Source organism: Eptatretus burgeri, chromosome 2 (assembly GCF_056783735.1).
Source record: "Eptatretus burgeri isolate ZD-2024b chromosome 2, Ebu_testis_v1, whole genome shotgun sequence".
Lineage (NCBI taxonomy): Eukaryota > Metazoa > Chordata > Myxini > Myxiniformes > Myxinidae > Eptatretus > Eptatretus burgeri.
Window position 1 is genome coordinate 78071025 of NC_140962.1, and position 22500 is coordinate 78093524.

The window sequence follows — 22500 nt, forward strand, 5'->3', positions numbered from 1 at the left end:
AAGAATTACGTTGCTCAGCCAGTGGGTTGCCCAGATAGTTCAGATGACAGAGCACTGGGATGGTTTGCCAGAGGACTTAGGTTTGATTCCTGGTCTGGGCATGTAATTTTTCCACATATATTTATGATCCCCTATTTGTGAAAGACCCCTGCGTTAATGTCATCCCAACTCTCCCCTTGTTCACTCTCAATCTATAGTCCCTGGTCATATCACTGTCCATTCTGCTATTCTGCATTTATTCCCTCTTTATCCTTCATTATCGTAAACAGCCCTATGATTTCCAATCGTAATCGTCTCTTTTGTTGGAAATAAAGTCCAGTCTCCTTTAACTGTTTCTCACAGCTAAATCTTACTGGCCCAGGAATCAACCTTGTTGCACTGGGCGCTTTCTATGACAACATTGGCCTTTCTCAAATGTGACGACCAAAACTGAACACAATATGCTATTATATATGAACTCGAATAATAAGTGTGTAATTTGATATTGTGAAATGTTTGAATTACCAACCTGCATCAGCAGGGGTGATTTTCTTTATGGTCATGAAATGATGGTGACCATCTTGACTGAAGCTATATTTCGGGCCTTCTTCAAGCTTCTCATCACCTTTATACCAAGTAACAGTTGCATTGTCGAAGGAGACTTCACACTCAAATCTGTGAGAGCCGCTCTCCTCAATTGCATTACTCTTTATGGACTTTGTGAATTCAACTGGGCGGGCTAGAAAAAAAAAACACAAGAATGGAAATTTTCACTTTATTTTCAATTCAGTATGCAATCCAGACAAGTTATAATAGGACTATTATAACGTCCTACGATTTGTAAATCAAATCATGTGACATACGTTCAATGGACAGATAGCCAGAGGTCTTCACATCTTTGTAATGGCAAGTGTATGTTCCAGCATCTGATATTTCAGGCTTTGATATTGTGAGCCTTTGCAGCATTCGGAAAACTTCCATGGTGTACTTGTCACCTGGTGTGAGAGGCTTGCCATTATGGTACCAATTCGCTAACACATCAGGCACTGAGAAGGCGCAGGTGATTGTTACAGGATCACTTTCAACTGTATTTCTGTCTTCCATCTCTGTTTCCACTTTCAGTTCTGCCAGAGAAGTGTGACATGGTAATTATTAACACAACAACCATGTGTAAGATGTATAGCATAATTGTAATTGCTGTAGAATTGTGCTTTTTGATGATGTTCGAAATTAAGGGTCAAATGAGGGCCAGATAAGGCTTGATAAAAGGTAAAATTAAAGTGTATGACATGGTTTAACATTGCAAATTCTGTTTTGAACATATTGGCATATTTTTCAAATTTGTTACTAGTTTACAGCAATCAAAACTGCTGCCATACACGTTACCACCTGAACAGTCCACATGGACACCCCCAGATGGACAAAATCAAGAAAGCACTTTATGCAACTTTTCCAGAAATTCCAGAAAGCACCTTCTGAATATATATATATATATATATATATATATATATATATATATATATATATATATATATATATATATATATATATATATATATTCTTCTTCTTCTTCTTCTTCTTCTTCACCATGTAATATATATCTTCTTCTTCACCATGTAATATATATATATATATATTCTTCTTCTTCTTCTTCTTCCGGCTGCTCCCATGAGGGGTCGCCACAGCGGATCATCCGTTATGATCCGCATAATGATTTGGCACAAGTTTTACGCCGGATGCCCTTTCTGACGCAACACTGGTTGCCTCTTACGACACAGGGATAATATACACACATATATATATATATATATATATATATATATATATATATATATATATATATATATATATATATATATATATATCTATATGTATGTAGTACCCGTATCCAAAGGAAGCAGTTCAGTTTCAGTTTGGTATATTTATACGAAATAGGCAAAGCCTAGAAACGAACGAAACCCATAGAATTACTCTTTAGAACCAATTAGAATTACCCTTTTGAATTGTCCTTTTGAATTTCCCGTTCTAAGACTTTAGAACCCTCTAGCATTACCCTTTAGAATTAGCCTTTGAAATTTCCTTATAGAACACTTCAGAATTAGAATAACCCTTTCGAATAACCCTTTCGAACCTTTTCAAATTATCCTTTACAACCATTAGAACCCAGTGGAATTACCTTTTAGAACACATTAGAATTACCCTTTCGAACCCATTAGAATTACCCTTTAGAATCATTAGTGGGCCTGTTGGTCCATTGGACCAAATTTTCATTGGTCTTCAAGGCCTTGTTGCACACCTGCCTGCTGTACTGCTTGAGTATTGGTTTGCCTTTCACCAATCCCAGTGCTTGGACCAGGGCGGAGATTATATGTGCGTTATTATTCTTTCTAAATAACACAACTATTATTATTGTTGGTAATATTAGCATTAATTAATACATAGTTTGTTGCAATGTTATCATTAGTTTCATTATTTATTTTGCAAATAGAATGCCATGCCATGGATGGACTATTAATCTGACCTATACACCTTAACATGGTGTGCATTTAAAACAGGGGAATTTTTCTGGGTTCTGTGTAGTTAATTAGCCTCATCAACTCAGGAGATCATTTTGGCGAATCACATTCCACATCAGAATGCTCTAGTCAAATTCCACAAAAACATCACACACACACACACACACACACACACACACACACACACACACACACACACACACACACACACACACACACACACACACACACACACACACACACACACACACACACACACACACACACACACACACATCTCATCCATTTATAGTAGTGGCTAAATTTATGGAAGACCCATGAAGGTGGTCCCAAATTTATACTGGGTCTTTTGGGTCCTCAGGGACTTTGTCACCTGGGTCCTTTGGGTCGTCGGAGACTTTTGGGTGATCTGGGTATTTTGGGTCCTTGGCGTATTTTGGGTCTTCGGGGTATTTTGGGTCATCTGGGTCTTTTGGGTCCTCAGGGACTTTTGAGTCCTCAGAATCTTTTGGGTCTTGAGTTCTTGGGGTCTTTTGAGTCTTCGCAGTCTTTTGGGCCCTCAGGGTCTTTTGGGTTCACTAGGTCTTTTGTGTCCTCGGGAAGTTTTGGGGCCTTGGCGACTTTTGGGTCATCTTGGTCCTCAGAAACTTTTGGATCATCTGGGTCTTTTGGGTCCTCTGCGAGTTGTATCATCTGTGTCTTTTGGGTCTTTTGGGTGCTCAGGGACATTTGGGTCATCTGGGTCCTCAGGGTCTTTTGGTTGGGTCTTAAGAGTATTTAGGGGTCTTTGGGATCTTAAGGATATTTAGGCATTTTGGGGGTCTTAGAAGGGTCTTCAAAGGTCAAAGGGGTGTCAGTGGCCTGAAGGGTGAAAAGGGCTCATTTTTTGTAGAAACACAGTGTTAGAAAGGTTCTTCTTCTTAATTTTTAACGGACGGACGGATGGATGGAAAGTCAAATATTGAAGTGGCTTCACCACTTAAAAAGAATTGGTCAGATTGGGCATAGACAAATAAGTCTCAGTAGAATGGCTAAGAAGAGGTCAGCTCAACTGGGATGGAGAACAAATTATAATAAATGCCAAAGACCAATGCCAAAGATCATGTTTCTTTCCCCCATCATCCCTATCTGTATCTGTCAACCGCCAGATCTGTTCCTTTATTTATAGATCGTTATGTCCTTCCTTTCCTCTGTATTTCATTTATAATAAACATTTTATTCAAAAGAAACATCTTCCCACCTTCTGGCTTTGTGATCAATCACCAGTTTTGGTTATTAATTGGCCATTCCTTGGGGAGTGGGGGGGGGGGGGTTATAAATGACAGTAATTCTGATTTCAACATTGTTTCTGTCATTCTTGAAGGCCTTTGGACCTCCAGATCAGATCGCCTGTGACAGATCAGTGCCTGACGCACCAATACATTTAATTTCACCCAAAGACGTTGTTGAAAGATAAATAGCACTGGTTATTTATTTGCAGTATATGATTTAACATATATTTTAAAATTTTAACTTTTTTGTCAGCATCCTAAACTTTTGATGCCTTATGTACATTATATTATGAAATATTCATGACTAAAAGTGGAAATCTTGTTAAACACCCACCATATAGTGATCCATTCAACATGCCATATCAGACTCATTCGCCACATCTCAATATTTTCATGAAGAAAATACATCAACCCACAATAAAATAAGTAATGACAGCCTTCCAGCATGCACAGAATTAAACTAAAATAGATACTTATAGTGAGGGGAAAAAATGTTCAGGAAACATTTCACCAGCATAGCTGGGCTCAGCCCAAATAAAGTATCAAGCCATGTTCACATGTGATACACTACAATACACAAAGCATGAATTTTCCATCTAGGAATGCACAGATTTTCCATCTGCAGAAATGTATCCATACATCATAGGTACATGCTGTACGTGTCATTGGTTCTACTAAAATATATCAAAATATTGTTTTCATTCAGCACATTTAGCAGGCACATTGTAGTGTGTGTGTGTGTGTGTGTGTGTGTGTGTGTGTGTGTGTGTGTGTGTGTGTGTGTGTGTGTGTGTGTGTGTGTGTGTGTCTGTGTGTGTGTGTGTGTGTCTGTGTGTGTGTGTGTGTGTGTGTCAACGTGTGTGTGTGTGTGTCTGTGTGTGTGTGTGTGTGTGTGTGTGTGTGTGTGTGTGTGTGTGTGTGTGTGTGTGTGTGTGTGTGTGTGTGTGTGTGTGTGTGTGTGTGTGTTGTCATCAATGTCGTTGCTGTTTCTCAATATCTTATGGTGGAGGAGATATTGATCAATAATTTTTCAAAAACTATTTGCTTGAAGAAAATTTTGATTCCCAGGTTTCTTACCATAAACGATGAGCTTCGCACTAGAAATGTGTGGCCCACAGACGATACGGTAGTTACCCTTGTCTTCCAAAGACAAATCGTTTACAGTAAGCTTGTGAACATCCCCATGTTGAGTGATTTCATATTTGCTTGAAGGGTCGAGCTTGCTCGTGCCTTTATACCATGAGAGCTTGACCTCCGGATAGTTAATCTTCATCTCCACTTCAAAAGAGGCTTTGTTCTTGGTCAATGCAACTTGATCCTCAATATCTTTTATCAGAGTGATGGGCTGACATGTAAAACAGGCAAAATTGCATAATGTAAAACACCATTGTAAACAGTGATTCATAGTTAAGAGATACATGATATGATCATCAAATATCAACATTATTGTCAACAGCGATCAAAAATAAATAGATACTTGATGTATCATAAAATGTCAGCTGCATGAATGTGTACAATTACTGATTGGGCTGACCAGGTAGAGTATTATCCTATTCCTGAAACCTCAAAACAGTGTATGCTGGCTGGCATTGTTCTTAAAGAGTATTCAACCAGCCACTCACTCCACTGTCCTGGAGTTTTTAAATTAAAGTACGATTTTAAAATGTCCTGTTTTAAAATTAAACGATTGCCCAATGGTTCTCACTCGTTCACCTCAGCAATTTCCATTATTTATACACCTTCTTCTTCTTCTTCTTCTTTCGGCTGCTCTCATTAGGGGTCGCCACAGCGGATCATCTGTATGATCCGCATCGTGATTTGGCACATGTTTTACGCCGGATGCCCTTCCTGACGCAACCCTGATTGCCTCTTACGACACAGGGATATGGTACACGTATTTTAACCGGGGTATACACCGGCCCAGTATACTGGTACTCATTTCGCCGACCTCGGAAGGATGACAGACTGAGTCAACCCCCTGGTGTATTAATTCAGTGGCCCAACGGGGCTTGAACTCAGGACCTTTTGGATCCCAAGCCGCTGCCCTAACCACTGCGCCAACACCAGGCTTATTATTTATACACCTTCACTGTTATAAAAAATAAAGTAATTAATAGTCATTTTAGATCACAATTTGTGAGCTACAGGGTTATTTGGTCATTTCGTAGATGATACAGTTACATGTAAGCCGGGTTGGGGTTGTGTATCTGCAAAACAATATCATTGATCCTTTCTTTCTCATTTTATTTGCCATATTTCAATGTAATTATGTCAATTGTGGTATTTTAATAAGCTAACCTTTCTTTAAAATCCTACTGTTTTTGTATTTATGTTAATTGTATAAAAGGCATTCAGTATAGTAACGACAATTTTCCTTGCAAGATTAACTTTAAGCATTGATGAAAATGTTTATCAGCAGACATGTAATGATTTAAGCTTGTGCCTCCCAGGCCCCATGAATGACATCTATAACGGTACTTATTTTCTGCATTTTAATTAGATTATTACAATTAATTTAAGCTATCTTAAAATCGATAAACTTGCATAATTAAGAAACACATTCTTCAAATCACGAATCATGATCATGATTTTCACCGAAAAACAATTTCGAGTTGTAAAAATTAATTCAATTTTTATCTTTTTGAACTCTGCCTGCTTTCAAATCAACTCATCACCCTCCCCATCTCCCTGATCAAGTAAGCCTGAATATTAGTTCTATTTTTATTCACATTTACACTGCAACTTTCACGTTAGAAAAGCAAGAAAATACTTTAAAGAGTGAAAGGCTTTGCATCTTGGGGTGATTGTTGATTGGTGGAGGGTGGTGGAGAGAGAATGATATATTTATGTCAATTTGTTTATTTCAATGATCCACATTTCATATTTTATTGAGATTTGGTACAGTGATTAAACTTATTAGGATGTTAAATTATATATTAATCAAAAATAACTTTTGATTTATGGATATATTTTTCCATAAAATTATATTTGTATTGTATATCATTCCCAATGTATATAGTATTCTGGTATGTTAATGGAACTAAGTACTTTATGTTTTGCCTCAGCTTTATTATTTGTGTACAATGTTCTGATAGTATTGTATTGAATCATGAAGACAAGGCTCCAATGCACAGGGATGGACGTGGTTATTGTAGATTGCAGAGGAAAAGGGGTAGGGCAGTCAAAGGAAGATGCATTGAAATGACCATGGTGGAGGAAAAAGTTAAAGAACTATTTCAACAAAAATCTCTCATCCAAAAACTACCACAGAAAAATTAGATGCATTCACAGGATTGGCAAATATACCATACCTCAACATGAGAAAGTTTACTTTCAATAACTCTCAACATTTCAGCATAGTCTTCATCTTCAATGATAGCTTCTTCTTCTTCTATTTCCTGAATAATTTTTTCAAAAGATTCAACATTTGGGATTGAACATGCAGATGGAAGTATAACATGAGTAAAATGAAAGTTTTTTTTAATGTAAATTGTAATAACATTGAACAACAGTCAACATTTCATCAATATGGTATTGTACAAATAATGTAGTCACTGCAGCAAAACACTCACCTGACGCCGCCTTTCTTCAGCCTCCTCAGCCTTCAGCTGTTCTATTGCTTGGAGCAAGCCTCGGAAGTCGGTGATACCATACATGCGAGCATACTTCTCATATTCCTTAGGATCAACATTCTTCAGCAACTCCATTATGTCAATTTCTTCCTTTTCTTTGACTTTAACAGGGGCCCTGAAGATCACATCAATGAAATTTGCACACATTAACACATTTATTGCAGCATCTTGTGCTGATTTAAGTCTAAGGTAATTATTTAAAACATGGATATTCTCATAATTCTTAGTGGAAAAGTATGAAACATCAACTTTTAAAATTACCTTTCTTGAATATTGTTTTACCAAATACTAAAGCAATGGCAAAAAATAATGTCATAACATCTTCAATGGTGCAGCGTAAGCTGTGCATTCTGATAGGTTGTTTTGTTAACAATGTTTCATCAACTGTTTTGTTAACAAAAAATGACTGGTAACTATTAACAAAATTTTGATAACAAACATCATTTGAAAGTCAAAACGGGAACACAAAGCATATGTTAAGTACTTTTTGAGCTTGACACGGTAGTCTTCATCAGATGGTGGTGGAATCCCTTCTTTCTCTTCCACAAATAAAGTAATAGTCGCCTCAATCTGCCCAAATTTGTTGCTAGCCACACAACGGTATTGTGAACCATCTGACTTGGTGGCATCTCGAATCTCAATGAAGGCTTCACCTTCCTTCTGCTGCACTGTGAATCGTCCACCATGTGCTACCTGCCGCCACTTTCCTTTTATCCATTTCACTGTCGGTATTGGATCACCACCCACCTTGACGTCAATCCTCACAGTGCCCTCTGCAGACAGAAATCAGTTGTCATTCATAAATATGTTTGAACAAATCATGTTTGTCTTTTCTTTTTTTTATCGCAAAATCATTTCTAAATCCATTCACAAATTAAAAAACATTTATTCTCTGGAAATTTTGGTCTGAAGTTAAAATCATAAACAATAATTACATGAACACTGAATGCGGCAGAAAGAAATTGAACAAAAAGGCATGGAAGAAATGCCGAGAAGTGATTAATTATATTTGAAAAACAATATAATTAATCACTTCCAGGATTTCTTAGATAGCAATAAATGGCTCACTCCTTTTGAAGATGCCACTGTGGTATGTTTAAAATCCACAAGCCAATGCAGACAGGCCTGTATCTATATTATTGGTCTTTAGAATTATACTTTCAAAATACCTTCAAGCATGTGCATGCAAAAAGCTGATTATGAAATCCTTCAAACTTGAAATTTACATTGAATTGTTGTTCTCACTTGTTTCAAATTCAACAGCAATATGTAATACATTTAAAAACCCACTATAAATTTTGAAATTCTATACTTACTTTCAACCACATGTACATCTTTTGGTTCAGAAACGAAAAATAGTTTCCCTGCCAAAGCTGCTTCAGCATCCTTCTTGTCAACTTTCTTAGATTCAGGAGCTGTAAGTCACACAAAAGAGGAAATATTATTTCCAAGCACTACCATTCCAAAATGCAATCTGATTTTGATTAAAAAAAAAATTGGTCAAAAAATTATGTTTGGTGACAACACCCTCAAACAATTCTGATTTGAAAAAGGTTTTTATTATACATATATATTTTATACATATATTTTATACATATATATACACATACATATATACATATATACACATATATATATATATATATATATATATATATATATATATATATATATATATATATATACAAAAAATATATATATATATGTATGTATATATATATATATATATATATATATATATATATATATATATATATATATATATATATATATATATATATATATATTTATATACAGAAACATACATATATATATATATATATATATATATATATATATATATATATATACAGAAACATACATATATATATATATATATATATATATATATATATATATATATATATATATATATATATATATATATATATATATATATATATATATATATATATATATATATATATATATATATATATATATATATATATATATATATATATATATATATATATATATATATATATACAGATACATACATATATATATATATATATATATATATATATATATATATATATATATATATATATATATATATATATATATATATATATATATATATATATATATATATATATATATATATATATATATATATATATATATATACAGAAACATACATATACATATATATATATATATATATATATATATATATATATATATATATATATATATATATATATATATATATATATATATATACAGATACATATATATATATATATATATATATATATATATATATATATATATATATATATATATATATACATATATATATATATATATATATATATATATATATATATATATATATATATATATATATATATATATATATATATATATACAGATACATACATATATATATATATATATATATATATATATATATATATATATATATATATATATATATATATATATATATATATATATATATATATATATATATATATATATATATATATATATATATATATATATATATATATATATATATATATATATATATATATATATATATATATATATATATATACAGATACATACATACATATATATATATATATATATATACATACATATATATATATATATATATATATATATATATACAGATACATACATACATATATATATATATATATATATATATATATATATATATATATATATATATATATATATATATATACAGATACATACATATATATATATATATATATATATATATATATATATATATATATATATATATATATATATATATATATATATATATATATATATATATATATATATATATATATATATATATATATATATATACAGATACATACATATATATATATATATATATATATATATATATATATATATATATATATATATATACATATATATATATATATATATATATATATATACATATATATATATATATATATATATATATATATATATATATATATATATATATATATATATATATATATATATATATATATATATATATATATATATATATATATATATATATATATATATATATATATATACATATATATATATATATATACATATATACATATATACATATATATATATATATATATATATATATATATATATATATATATATATATATATATACATATATATATATATATATATATATATATATATATATATATATATATATATATATATATATATATATATATATATATATATATATATATATATATATATATATACATATATATATATATATATATATATATATATATATATATATATATATATATATATATATATATATATATATATATACATATATATATATATATATATATGTATATATATATGTATATATATATATATATATACATATATATACATATATATATATATATATATATACATATATATACATATATATACATATATATACATATATATATACATATATGCATATATATATATATATATATATATATATATATATATATATATATATATATACATATATATATATATATACATATATATATATATATACATATATATATATATATATATATATATAAACTGGAACTAGCTCTTCAGACCTGATAAAGGCAACACACACAATAAATGCCATGTGCACATGCTCACAACTTAGTATCTTTTCCGGATGGCTTCCGTGGGGCACACTCGAGTCTCTTTTAAAGACTCAGGATTTTAAAAGGTTTCGTCCATGGTTTCACCCTTTTTATGGGCTCCACAGGATGACATACCACACAATCTTTCACTTGTGACCATGCAAACCTCGTCGGTTAAATAATGCATTGAACCTCTCAACTTGAGACAGTTGCAAGGCGGCACAGATCGCATCCCATAACAGCCAAAGTTGCATGAAATGTGAGCAACAATGGCCATCTGTGGTCTGGGGGTACCGTAATACCACAGCCTGGTCCATATGAGGCAGAAGCAATGGGCTTGTCTGGTAGATGGCTATTGGTGGTCACTTTTTTGCGCAGCCTTGGCTGTTATGGGATGCGATCAAGGAGGTTCAATAAACAAGTGTGTGTGTGTGTGTGTGTGTGTGTGTGTGTGTGTGTGTGTGTGTGTGTGTGTGTGTGTGTGTGTGTGTGTGCATATGCGTGACAACATAATAAATATGTTTGAAAAATGATGTGGTGAAACCAGGTGATGAAGTGCAAAATACCAACTAATGGGTCCTCACATGTAACTGTAAGTCTGCACTTTGAGATGTCAGAGCCAGCAGCATTGGTTGCTTTGCAAGTGTATTCTCCAGCATCTGCTTTTCCCACCATTTCTAACATCAATGTGGCAGTGCCACTGGAAAAGGATGTCGCTCCGTGCTTTGAAGGTGGCAATTCACGGCGATCTTTAAGCCAAGCTATTTTGATGGGTTCTGAGCCTTGGACATGGCAACTCAGAACTGCTTGCTGGCCTTCTGCAACCACCACAGCCTGTAATTTCTTATCAAAAGTCGGTGTATTCTTGCGTTCTGCAGTGCAAGAGAATTGTAATATTTATTTCATTTCAATGATCTGTAAGCTCCTTGAAAGTCAAGCCAAGTTTTGCTGCACAACGATATCGTTTCCTGAAGCAAAAAAATACCTTGTAGAAGCAATGACTTTTTCTTTCAATTGGGAAAAAAAATAAAGAAAACAAAATACAGATTTGTGACATATGTTATAACTACCAATCTATGGAGTAACGATAAATTTCAGAGAAATGAAAATTACCAAGGCTTTCAAAAGGTTACACAGATACTTGTTCAAGAATCCTCATGCCCATAATCCTGCCATTACATAATTCTGGGCAGAGGACTTTGAAGTGTCTTTTTGTGTACTTTTGAAAGTAATTATAACCAATTATAAAGAAAAGAAAGATTAACAAACCTGTAATTTTAAGGTTAACTTGGCATGAGGCTTTTCCAGCCTCATTTTGAGCAATGCATGTGTATACTCCAGTATCTGAGCGATTAGCACTTCTTAGCTGCATTATGGCCACATTATTCTTAAAGCTGATATTACAGTCTTCACTGGAGTAGACTTCTTTTGCATCTTTTTTCCAGGAGATGATGATAGGATGAGAACCAGAAACTCTAGCCTCCAGCTTGATGAGTTTTCCCTCATCATCCTCCATCTTTTCCACAAGTTTCATTGTGAACATTGGTGGAACTTTGCGTTCTGCCACAAGGAATAGCACAGCAAGGTAAAATGCCATGATTTAGTTGAAATATTACTTTTGCAGTTGATCTTTTTATACAACTATCCCTTTTCCAGTTAGATTTGGCAGAAAGAAAGCCTTTCCGACAGTTTTTTTTTATTTAAAGAACATCAGTGATGAAATAATTGTTCAGAAAATGAAACAAATGTTTTTCAATTCAGTAATCCTTCTGTTATCATATTATGAAGATCCATCAGAATTCATAATTATTAATTTGCAAGGTGAGCAATAAATAAACAAACAAATGTTTTTTAATGCTCAAGATATTCCTCAATTTTTTTTTCTACAATCCAAAAGAAGGCTGATATCATACCTTTTACTGTCATCCGAGCCATGCAGGTGGCTGATCCCACTTCGTTTGTGGCCTTGCAGGAAAACATCCCACTGTCTATCTTACCAGACTGTACGACATTCAGCTGAGGAATATTGTCTACAAATGAGATCTGATAATTTCCTCCAGAACGAATGTCTTTTCCATCCTTTGCCCAGGTGATTTTCATTGGCAGAGAACCAGTGACATGACATTCAAGAATGGCTGGGTCTCCAGTGGTCACTTCCACTGGTGTAAGCTTCTGATCAAACTCAGGGGAAATTTTGTGTTCTGTTCATGAAAAAGTAGTATAAATGTTTGGGATTTTCTTTTGTACAAAGCAGTACTTAAGATAAAAAAGCTAAACATTGATCTATCATTTGTAGGAATTTATGAAACAGAAAGATTTCCTTGGAGTTGTATGAACCATGTCACTTAAGCTTGTTCAAATTTCTCTCTGGCTCAAGATAAGCTAGGTAAAATACAATCAGGGATAAACAATGATAATTTTAATAACATCACAAAAATATTTCCGCCAGCCTTTAAAAGCAGAGAAAAATGTCAAAATTGCTATGATATGATCATTGTATATTCTTTTTCATTTCACCTTCTCGAACAATATATTAATTTCATTTTAACCAGCCTCTGTGGTGTATTGGTTAGAGCGTCTGCTTTGAGGCTGGGAGGTCAGTTGTTCGAACCGTTGGCTGAGTCATACTGAAGACTTAAAATGCTACTTACTTATTCCTTGCTGGATGATCCACACTTATAAAGATAAAGCATGGACAAACAATCATAAGTTGACAATAATAGCCTAGCTTTGATAGACCGAGGTCTTCCTCCTGCATGGAAATTCCTTGTCAGGTAATTCATATTGTTATTATTGCACTTCACTTCCTTTGACTTCACCAAGGGCTACACTGTTTGGTGCAGTAATGTGAGATTATGGTTCATAATTCTGGGATATACCACATTCAAATCTTATATGCTATATTGCAAAAATTATCTCATCATGCCCTTGAAATTCATGAAAATTACACTGATGTCTCCTTATGTCCATGCACAGCATGACATACAAGTACAAGCTCTACCAATCAAGCAACTGAAACTGGAGAGAAAAAAGTTAATGATGAAGGAGGTTATGTTTTCATATAGGGTTTGTTTCTACAATTAGTGCCCCCAATTTGTAATGGTACACCAGAGTTTGTTTCGACCTCTCGGAGTACTAAACCACCATTTAGGTTTTTTGTTCTTCTTCTTCTTCCTGTGTGCCTAATTTCTAAAATTTCAGAACTGTATCTCGGAGCCAGCTGAGACTTTCAGAATGAAATTTTGCATCAATAATGTGAATAGAAGGTATGCGACGTTGACATATTGGTTGACTTGACCTAATTTTAAGGTTATGACCTCATTATCGATATTTTAACATTTTTCACCATAACTCAACTAAGGTATGTCAATCGGAACGAATTTGCTCTCCTTAGATGGCCTAAAGCAGGCGCATTTATGCTCCATTTACATCATACCACTCCAGGTTTTGCCAATGGGAAATCTCAAAGACTGCTTGGTCTTCTAAGATGTTGTTGCATCATGATAGTGGACCTGCATTGAAGTTGTGCACCTGATATTTGATCAGTGCCCTTGACCTACATTTTTCGGATTGTTTGAATAATTTTCCTCCAATTTTCATGATGTTGAGTTTTTGGATAGATTTTCATGATGGGGAGGCATTGTAATAATTTACACCCTATCCCTAAATGGTGAAGTTTAATGTTGAACAATGTTGAAGTCAAATGGTGGTCTGAGAAAAAAAATATGGATTGGTTTGCAGGCCAAGGATATCATTGTATTGCAGGCCAAGGACAATTCACGGGTGATCACAAAGGGTAAGCCGGGGAGGCTTATTCTTGGCAAACACTTTGTGATCACAGATATCTCGTTGTTATCGCTGTTGTTAAATCCAAAATTCCCCTGGGTTTCTTAATGGATTGACATTTTCTGATAAGGCAACTTCCACATCAATGGTAAAGTCAACGACCACAATTACCACACTTTGGGGATAGAGAACCCTCAGGAGGTCTGGCAACATTAAAGAGGCTCATCAAAGTCAATTTCTGGGATTTTCTCAGAGAGTCACACATCATTGGTCCTTTCTTGTTTTTTTTGGAAGAAGTAACTGTCAATGGTGAATGTTACTTTGCAATGTTGTGGAATTTCTTTGTTCCCAAACTACGATAATTAAATCTTTCACATATCACCTTGTTTTTAGTAGGGAGCAAGAATAGGCTCCCTACTACTATGCTTCAAATGTGACGGTTCTTGAATGTTGTCTCCTCAGACAAGTGGATCACGAGATGTCAACCAGTTGCTTGCAACCATGTTTGACCACCCTGTCCCCATTGGACTACATTTTATGGGATTATGTAAAAATTGTTTACTCACCAAAACCATATTCATTGGATGAATTTAGGGCTATGATCACAAATGAAATTCATGAAATGACACAGCAGAAAATGGAGAATGTTTTCAATAGGTTGGAAAATCAGATTGAACGATTTATTTACGAGAGATGGCAGTTATGTTGAAGCCAACAATGTCAACTGAATTGAGTAAAACCTTCATGAATTAAGCTTTCATGCACCATTTATAGGTAATTCTATAATGTGCACCTCAAAAGTTGTAAAAGTTCAAAATTTGAATAAGGACTTTAGGGCACCCTGTATATCATGTAAACCAATCAAGGGCATTTTCACTTTTCTTACATCACAACGTTCAAATGTGAGGCAAGGCAATGAATTTTCTGCAGAGGTTTCCACATAATATATACTATATGGTATTCCTGAAAATATGAGTTTTCTAAGTGCTATTTCATTACACCTGTGCCAGCTTTTGACGAACCCAACATAACAAACTCGACAGAGAAGAACAATTTCCTATATTTCAAGGAAGATAGAACAACAAACTGTCAAAATTTTTAGTATTGCAATGACAAAACAAACCTTTCACAATGAGTTTTGATGTGCAGGAAGCACTTCCTGCTTCATTTGTTGCCATGCAGGAGTATATCCCAGCATCAGACAAGAGAAGATTGATGAACTCGAGTGTAGCAATATTGTCCTCAAAAGACATGATATAGTCATCAGGGGACAATTCAGAGCCATTTTTACACCAAGTGATGTCAAATGGAGGTGTTCCAGCAATGCTGCACTGGAGCTTCGCAAGGTTGTCCTCTATTTCCTGGATGTCTTTGAGTTTCTTTTTAAACATTGGTGGATTTTTCATTTCTGAAGAGAAATAATTTTGTTGCATCACACACACAATTAAGTTGATTCACATGTCAAAGGCTCATTGAAGGCATTTACTTTTTAAACAAGTAATTTTCAATTTACAGTGCAAAATCGATAATCCGGCATTCACGAGGCTGAGTGGTTGCCGTTTTTGAAAAGTTAATGTATTATACAAGCCAGACACACCCGCTCTCTATAGGAGTGGCCAAGGGGTGGGGTGAGGGGGGGGTTAGATTGAGCCATAAATAGGTATACCTTCACAGCAACATACCTTTACATAAATAGGTATACCTTAAACAACTCGTATATTATCTTATCGAGGTCAGTTGATCTTGCCCTGTGCATTGTTCTCCATTTTGGCAATGCCCTTATTAGAGTCACTCTCAACAAAGAACTTCAACAGCTTTTGATTTTGTTTCTTTATATATATTTTTTTGGAATACAAAGTCAAGACTCATGAAAGAGCGAAAACACAGAAAGGATCAGGATGAAACAGAGCAAAAGGAACAATAGAGATAGAGGGTGAAAACACACCAACAGCAGGGACAAAGAGCAAAATAGAGGGAGATTTGGACAAATAATGGATGTGGGGGAAAAGGACGGGTAAGGGAGGATGCACAGGGGGGTGGACAAGATGGATACAGAAGCAAACTCTCAGAAGTTAAAACTGGAAATTTGGAAAGAGGTGGGCTTCATGAGAGCAGGGTTACTTGGGGAAAGAAAGAAAGTGGTTTTGGATGGGGGTGGTCTGAGGTGGTGGTGAACAGCTATATTGAAGGTGTGGAGGGAACAATGAGATCGAAGAGTAGAAATATGGAAGTTAGTTCCACATGTGGGGAAAACGAGAAATGAATTAGTGGAGCTGAGCAATGATTTATGGATTTTGAGAGTTTCACCAGAAGGGGGTTGCTGGTGGAACACATGCACCTTGCAGAAACTTGGGTGCATGGGATGATGGTGGGGGTGGAAGCGGGGAGGGGCAGACAAAGCATGGAAAGAAGAGAGGGTGCAAGACTAGAAAGGAGGTGGTAGAAGACAGTGACTTGCCTGTGATGGGAAAGTGAGACACCCATTGACTCAGCTTCATCAGAGGCGATCCCAATGATCTTGAAAACCTTGCTTTCCATGGCGCCAAGCTGAGAAAGATGATAGGCAGGGTTTCCAGCCCAGAGAGGAGAGCAGTACTCCATCAAGCCACAGATGAAGGCTTTGTAGGTGGATAGGAGTTCAGCTGTGCCACTGAAGGACTTTGTATGATGGAGAATGCCCCAGTAGGTGACATGTTTTGGAGGCCAACTTTAAAATCTGGTTTGCACAAGAAAGATCATGGCTGATAGTGAGACCCAAGAGTTTGAGTGACTGAATTTCCTCAAGAGGTTTGTGAAGAGAGGAGATGGGAGGGTTTGCCAGATGGTCTTTTCGGTGAGAGAGAGAGAGAGAGAGAATGAGAGTGTGAGATTTGTCAGGTTTGAAAGACATCTTCCAAGTGTTTGATCAGCTTATCATTCTACAAATGTCTGCAGAAAGGGAAGAGGCTGCTGCCTGCCTATCTGAAGGATGAGAGATGTCACAGCAGAGGGTGGAGTCATCAGCAAATAGATGAAGAGGATTTTGTAGTCTGAGAAATAGTTGATGAAGATTAGGAATAGGATGAAAACATTGATTAAAGAGAACATTGCCTTGGGGTGCTCCAGCCTTGACAGGGAGAGGAGATGGAAAGATTCTGTTGAGAACCACAAGTTGGCTACAAGAGTAGAGGAAGTCAGTCATCAAAGAGTGGATTTGGCCTTGGATGTAATAGACAGAGAGTTTGGAGAGCAAGGCATGGTGTCAGACAGTATTGAAATCTCAAAATATGTATAGAGAGGCGACCCTGATCTGAAGTCTGACATCGACAGCTTTCATCTGTTGTTGGGTGAGTAGAAGCAGCATGTCCAAGGTGGAGGGATCATGTCTGAATCCGAATTGATGATCTGAGATGAGGCTGTTGGAGAAAAGGAAGAAGGATTTTATGTAAACTGTAGTGATGGATTCCATGACCTTGCTGATGATTGGAAGTAAGCTGATAGGTTTGTAGTTATGGGGATCAATTTTTGAATCTTGTTTAAGTAATGCATTGATTTTGGCAGAGTTCCAAAACAGATGGAGCTTGACCTAGGGCAAATCATAGGATGAAAAGAGCAGAAAGAGGATGTGCAACAGCAGCAGAGAAGGTTTTTAGGACATGTGAGCTGATGCCTTCAGTAAAGTTGCAAAAGTCAAGGGTTGCCAGAAACTTTTTCAACTTCTCAGGTGTAAAATATACAGAGTTGGGGAACAGTTAGGTGTGAAAGGGTAGGGTGGTTACAGAGAGTGAGGGGTTTACACAATATTTTGAAGCAAAAACAGAATTGAGGCATTCCTGCTTTCTCACAAGCGGAGTCAGCTGTAGTGCCATTTTAAGTGAAAGAAGGTTGTCACCAGGTAAAAAGGTGCCATGACCAGTGAAAGAAGGGCCAAGAGATAGACATAACAAAGTGCCACCAGGTTTTGGAGGAAGGAGACAAGTATGAAAGTTCAATCTTGAGGTTGGACAGATGTTGTTTTCTGGCTCTCTGAGAGTGGACACACACTTGCCTTTGTGGAATGATCTCATATTGTTTCAGTTGGGTTTGCCTTACAGGAAGAGAAGGCAAGTTTTTTCAGAGCAACTGCCTCACCACAGGATTCAGTGTACCATGGGCTGGAAGAAGGGTAGAATAATTGAAGACGAGATAGGATTAATCTGTGGATAAGAGAGAGCAGGTGTTTGTGAAAGAATTCCCAGGCTGAATTAATATCAGGGGTGGTACATTATAGGAGACCAGTCCTGAAGTGAGATGGCTGCTTACAGTCCATGCCAATCTGCCTGAGTGAACTGCCAGATTCGCCAGTGCTGAGGTGGCTCTCTCAGTATAGCCAGAGAGATATGGACTCTCACAAGCATATGAATCTGATAAATCAATTGGAGCAAAGAAAGATCAGGAGAAATATTGTGGTGAAGCTTGTCATTACTAAGTCCAGAATGGAGATTGCCATCACTTAAGTCCAGCTCAAACACAAAAGGAAAAGTCAACATTGTTGATTGAGGTTTCAGTTCCCATTGACTTTGGACTAACTGCTACAGAAACCAGGAAAATGACCAAATACTAGGATCTGAAAAATGAGGTCAAGAGGACTTAGCAATTGAAGAGAGCTGAAATTGTACCAGTGATAGAGCTACAGGAATGATAAAGAAAAACCTATACTGAGAACTTAAAAATCATTCCAGGGAATATCACTACAAATGACCTACAAGTGGATGCTGCCAGAGTTTTTTTTTTGTAAACAAAGTCAAGGTTCAGTGAAGATTTTGAAAAGAGCCCTTGAAACGAGGCTATGAGAATGAAGTTTCAGTTTGGTTTATGAATAATGATCTTTCACCAAAAATGAGAGGGAGATTTTGAATTCTGGGAGAACTTCCTCACACCTCCTGAAACCCAAAGGGAGTTAACAACCATTGAGGATTTGCCATTGGGAGAAATCCGAGTAAGAAAGTTCACAGATCAAGTCAGTCCAAGGATTTGCCATTGGGAAAAATCCAGGTTAGTGTGGGTTCTTCAACAATATATTTTTGAACACCCAACAACAAAACGGCCATACAGGCTTCACATTGACTGGCCATTATTTATCATCTGTATAGTTTCCACTTTCTGCATAATTGTTCGCATAATGTGCTTCCCCTTTGCACCACTAGCATCAATGCACTCATCACTGTACCTGGAACACTTTCTGGATGCAAATTATATGGGCAAAAATCCAGCACAGAAAAAGCAATGAAAAGGCAAGGAATGCAACTGCCACACATTCTGGAATGAATGCCACACATTCCAAAAAAAGGAATGCTGTATGTACAGAACAGCAAGCAATGTTGATGTGGAGGCATGGGCTACTTCATTGTCGTACAGTAAGTATAACAAATCGCCGAGTCCAATAAATGCTCACGGGAAGAGTCCCGGATTCAGGAAGAGCAATTGACTGATTTTTTTTTTTTTTAAATAGGGAGGATACGAATATTGTTTTATTTTTTAAAAAAAACATTTTTTGAAATCATGCCAGATTTTAAGGTCTCCGGATTTTAGAAGGCCGGATTTATCAATGTTGCACTGTAATACAAAATGTTAGGAAAATGAGTAATGTTTTTATAAAACACAATTATAATTTCTGTGGTGTTAATGAAACGATGCTATGATCATCATATGAGAGACTTAAAGAGAGTTGATTTTCTTCTGGATCTTTTGCCATCTAAAGAACAAAAAAAAAAAAATGCAACAAAGAAAATACATCTAAAACAATTTACCATAATAAATGTAACACACACCTTTTGCTGTTAGTATCGTGTTGCTAGTGATACTGCCGACTTCATTCTCAACTGTGCAAGTGTATTCTCCCAAATCATTCTTACTGACTCCTCTTATCTCCAATAAGGCCATGTTGTTTTTGAAAGTAATCTTGCAATTCCCCTTTGATGTCAGCTCAGTATCTCCCCGGAACCATGACACCCGAAATTCTGGAGTTCCGGCCACCTCACACTCAAATTTTGTAGATCCACCAATGATCACTTCCATAGGCTCCAAGCTCCGAATAAATGTTGGGGGTTCTGAAAAGATAGCACATTCAACGTTAGACTGAAAGCATATTGAAAACATGAGTGATCACTGAAAATATAAGAAATACTTTGAGATGAAAACATCTCATTGGACAAGCTTAATCCAATAAAGAGGTCAGTGCAAAGGTATTAAATTCCATAATTGCCTGTCTTGGCAGATGACTAACCTAAGACTTTCAAGTGAGCCAGACAGGAATCTCTCCCAACTTCATTTTCAATTGAACAAGTGTAGTTTCCACAGTCTTCAGCATCAACTGAAAGTATTTCAAGGATGGATTGCCCTTCCATAGTTGTCAATCTTCTTTTCTCGCTTTGTCGGATGATGTTATTTTTCTTCATCCAAGTTACAGATATTTTTGGAGTGCCTGAGTAGCTACAACTAAACACAGCAGGTTCTCCAAAATTCACCATCATGTCGCTGATTCTTTGTTGGAAAGTTGGTGGTTCTAAAAATAAAAAGTCACATTGTGGAAAGTCAATGTCTGAATATCAACAGATGCAATGACAATGCTTGCACACACAAACACACACACAAATATATATATATATATATATATATATATATATATATATATATTCACACACCTTTGACAAGAAGATTGGCAGTAATGGAATCAGTTCCTGCAGGATTTGATGCTTTACACCTGTAACAACCTGATGCTGATGGATCAACTCGCTCAAGCACAAGGATTGCTTTAGAATTTTCAAATATATCCCTGATAGTTCTGCTTGGTTTGATTTCCTGCTCATCTTTGTACCACTTGATAGTAAGGGGTTCGCTTCCATGAACAACTGTTTCAAACTGAGCCAATGACTTGGGTAATGCTTCAAGTGATGTCATTGGTCTTGCAAATGTTGGGGGTTCTGAGAATAAAAAGGGAAATCACGTGATAAAATCAACAAATGCAAAGGAAAACAATAACCATGCATGCAAAGGGAAAAAAGGAATAAAATACAAGTTAAAATTTTAAGAAACCTTTCAACAAGATGTGAAAAAACAGAGTACAATTATATGTTTGTGTTTCATGATAGACAAAAACTAGTCACATATTTTCATTGAAAATTTTACAGGCTACACACCTAATATGGCCAGTGATGCGGTGCTGGTGTCACTGCCGCTTGAATTTGAGGCCTTGCAGGTGAAATTGCCTTTATCAGAGGATTCAACATACTGGATGATGAGGGTAGCAATGTTATCAACAAAGCTGGTGTGGTACTTGTCTCCATCATGTACATCATCTCCGTCCTTGTACCATGTTACAACTAGTGGTGCTGTGCCAGAGACCTTGCATTCCATAGAGGCTGAGGAGCCAAATGCACATTCTGTTTTCTTCAGTTTCCTGGTTATAGATGCTGGCATGGGTTGAGCTGAATAAAAGAAGGATATTAAAATAAATTACTTGTTTTTTTATGAAACAATTTCTTGATTTTTTTGTTATTATTATTATTATTATTATTATTATTATTATTATTATTATTATACAGACGTTTGTCACAATTTGTAATTTAGTGTAGGTGAAACTACC

At 35.0% G+C, this 22500-nt stretch overlaps 1 protein-coding gene across 1 annotated transcript in view; it reads right to left on the bottom strand.

Annotated features, from left to right (window-relative positions):
* TTN (titin) overlaps positions 1-22500 on the bottom strand; it is a 405491-nt gene that overhangs the window by 240032 nt on the left and 142959 nt on the right. The window contains exons 116-130 of the mRNA XM_085850585.1: positions 22055-22342; positions 21560-21838; positions 21142-21420; positions 20687-20965; positions 16021-16305; positions 13025-13312; positions 12381-12671; positions 11696-11983; positions 8715-8813; positions 7883-8171; positions 7339-7513; positions 7078-7164; positions 4844-5111; positions 843-1103; positions 509-718 (exon numbers count right to left, since the gene is read on the bottom strand). Of these exons, the coding sequence (XP_085706711.1) occupies positions 509-718; positions 843-1103; positions 4844-5111; positions 7078-7164; positions 7339-7513; positions 7883-8171; positions 8715-8813; positions 11696-11983; positions 12381-12671; positions 13025-13312; positions 16021-16305; positions 20687-20965; positions 21142-21420; positions 21560-21838; positions 22055-22342 (3666 nt within the window). The remainder of the gene's footprint in view (positions 1-508; positions 719-842; positions 1104-4843; positions 5112-7077; positions 7165-7338; positions 7514-7882; positions 8172-8714; positions 8814-11695; positions 11984-12380; positions 12672-13024; positions 13313-16020; positions 16306-20686; positions 20966-21141; positions 21421-21559; positions 21839-22054; positions 22343-22500) is intronic.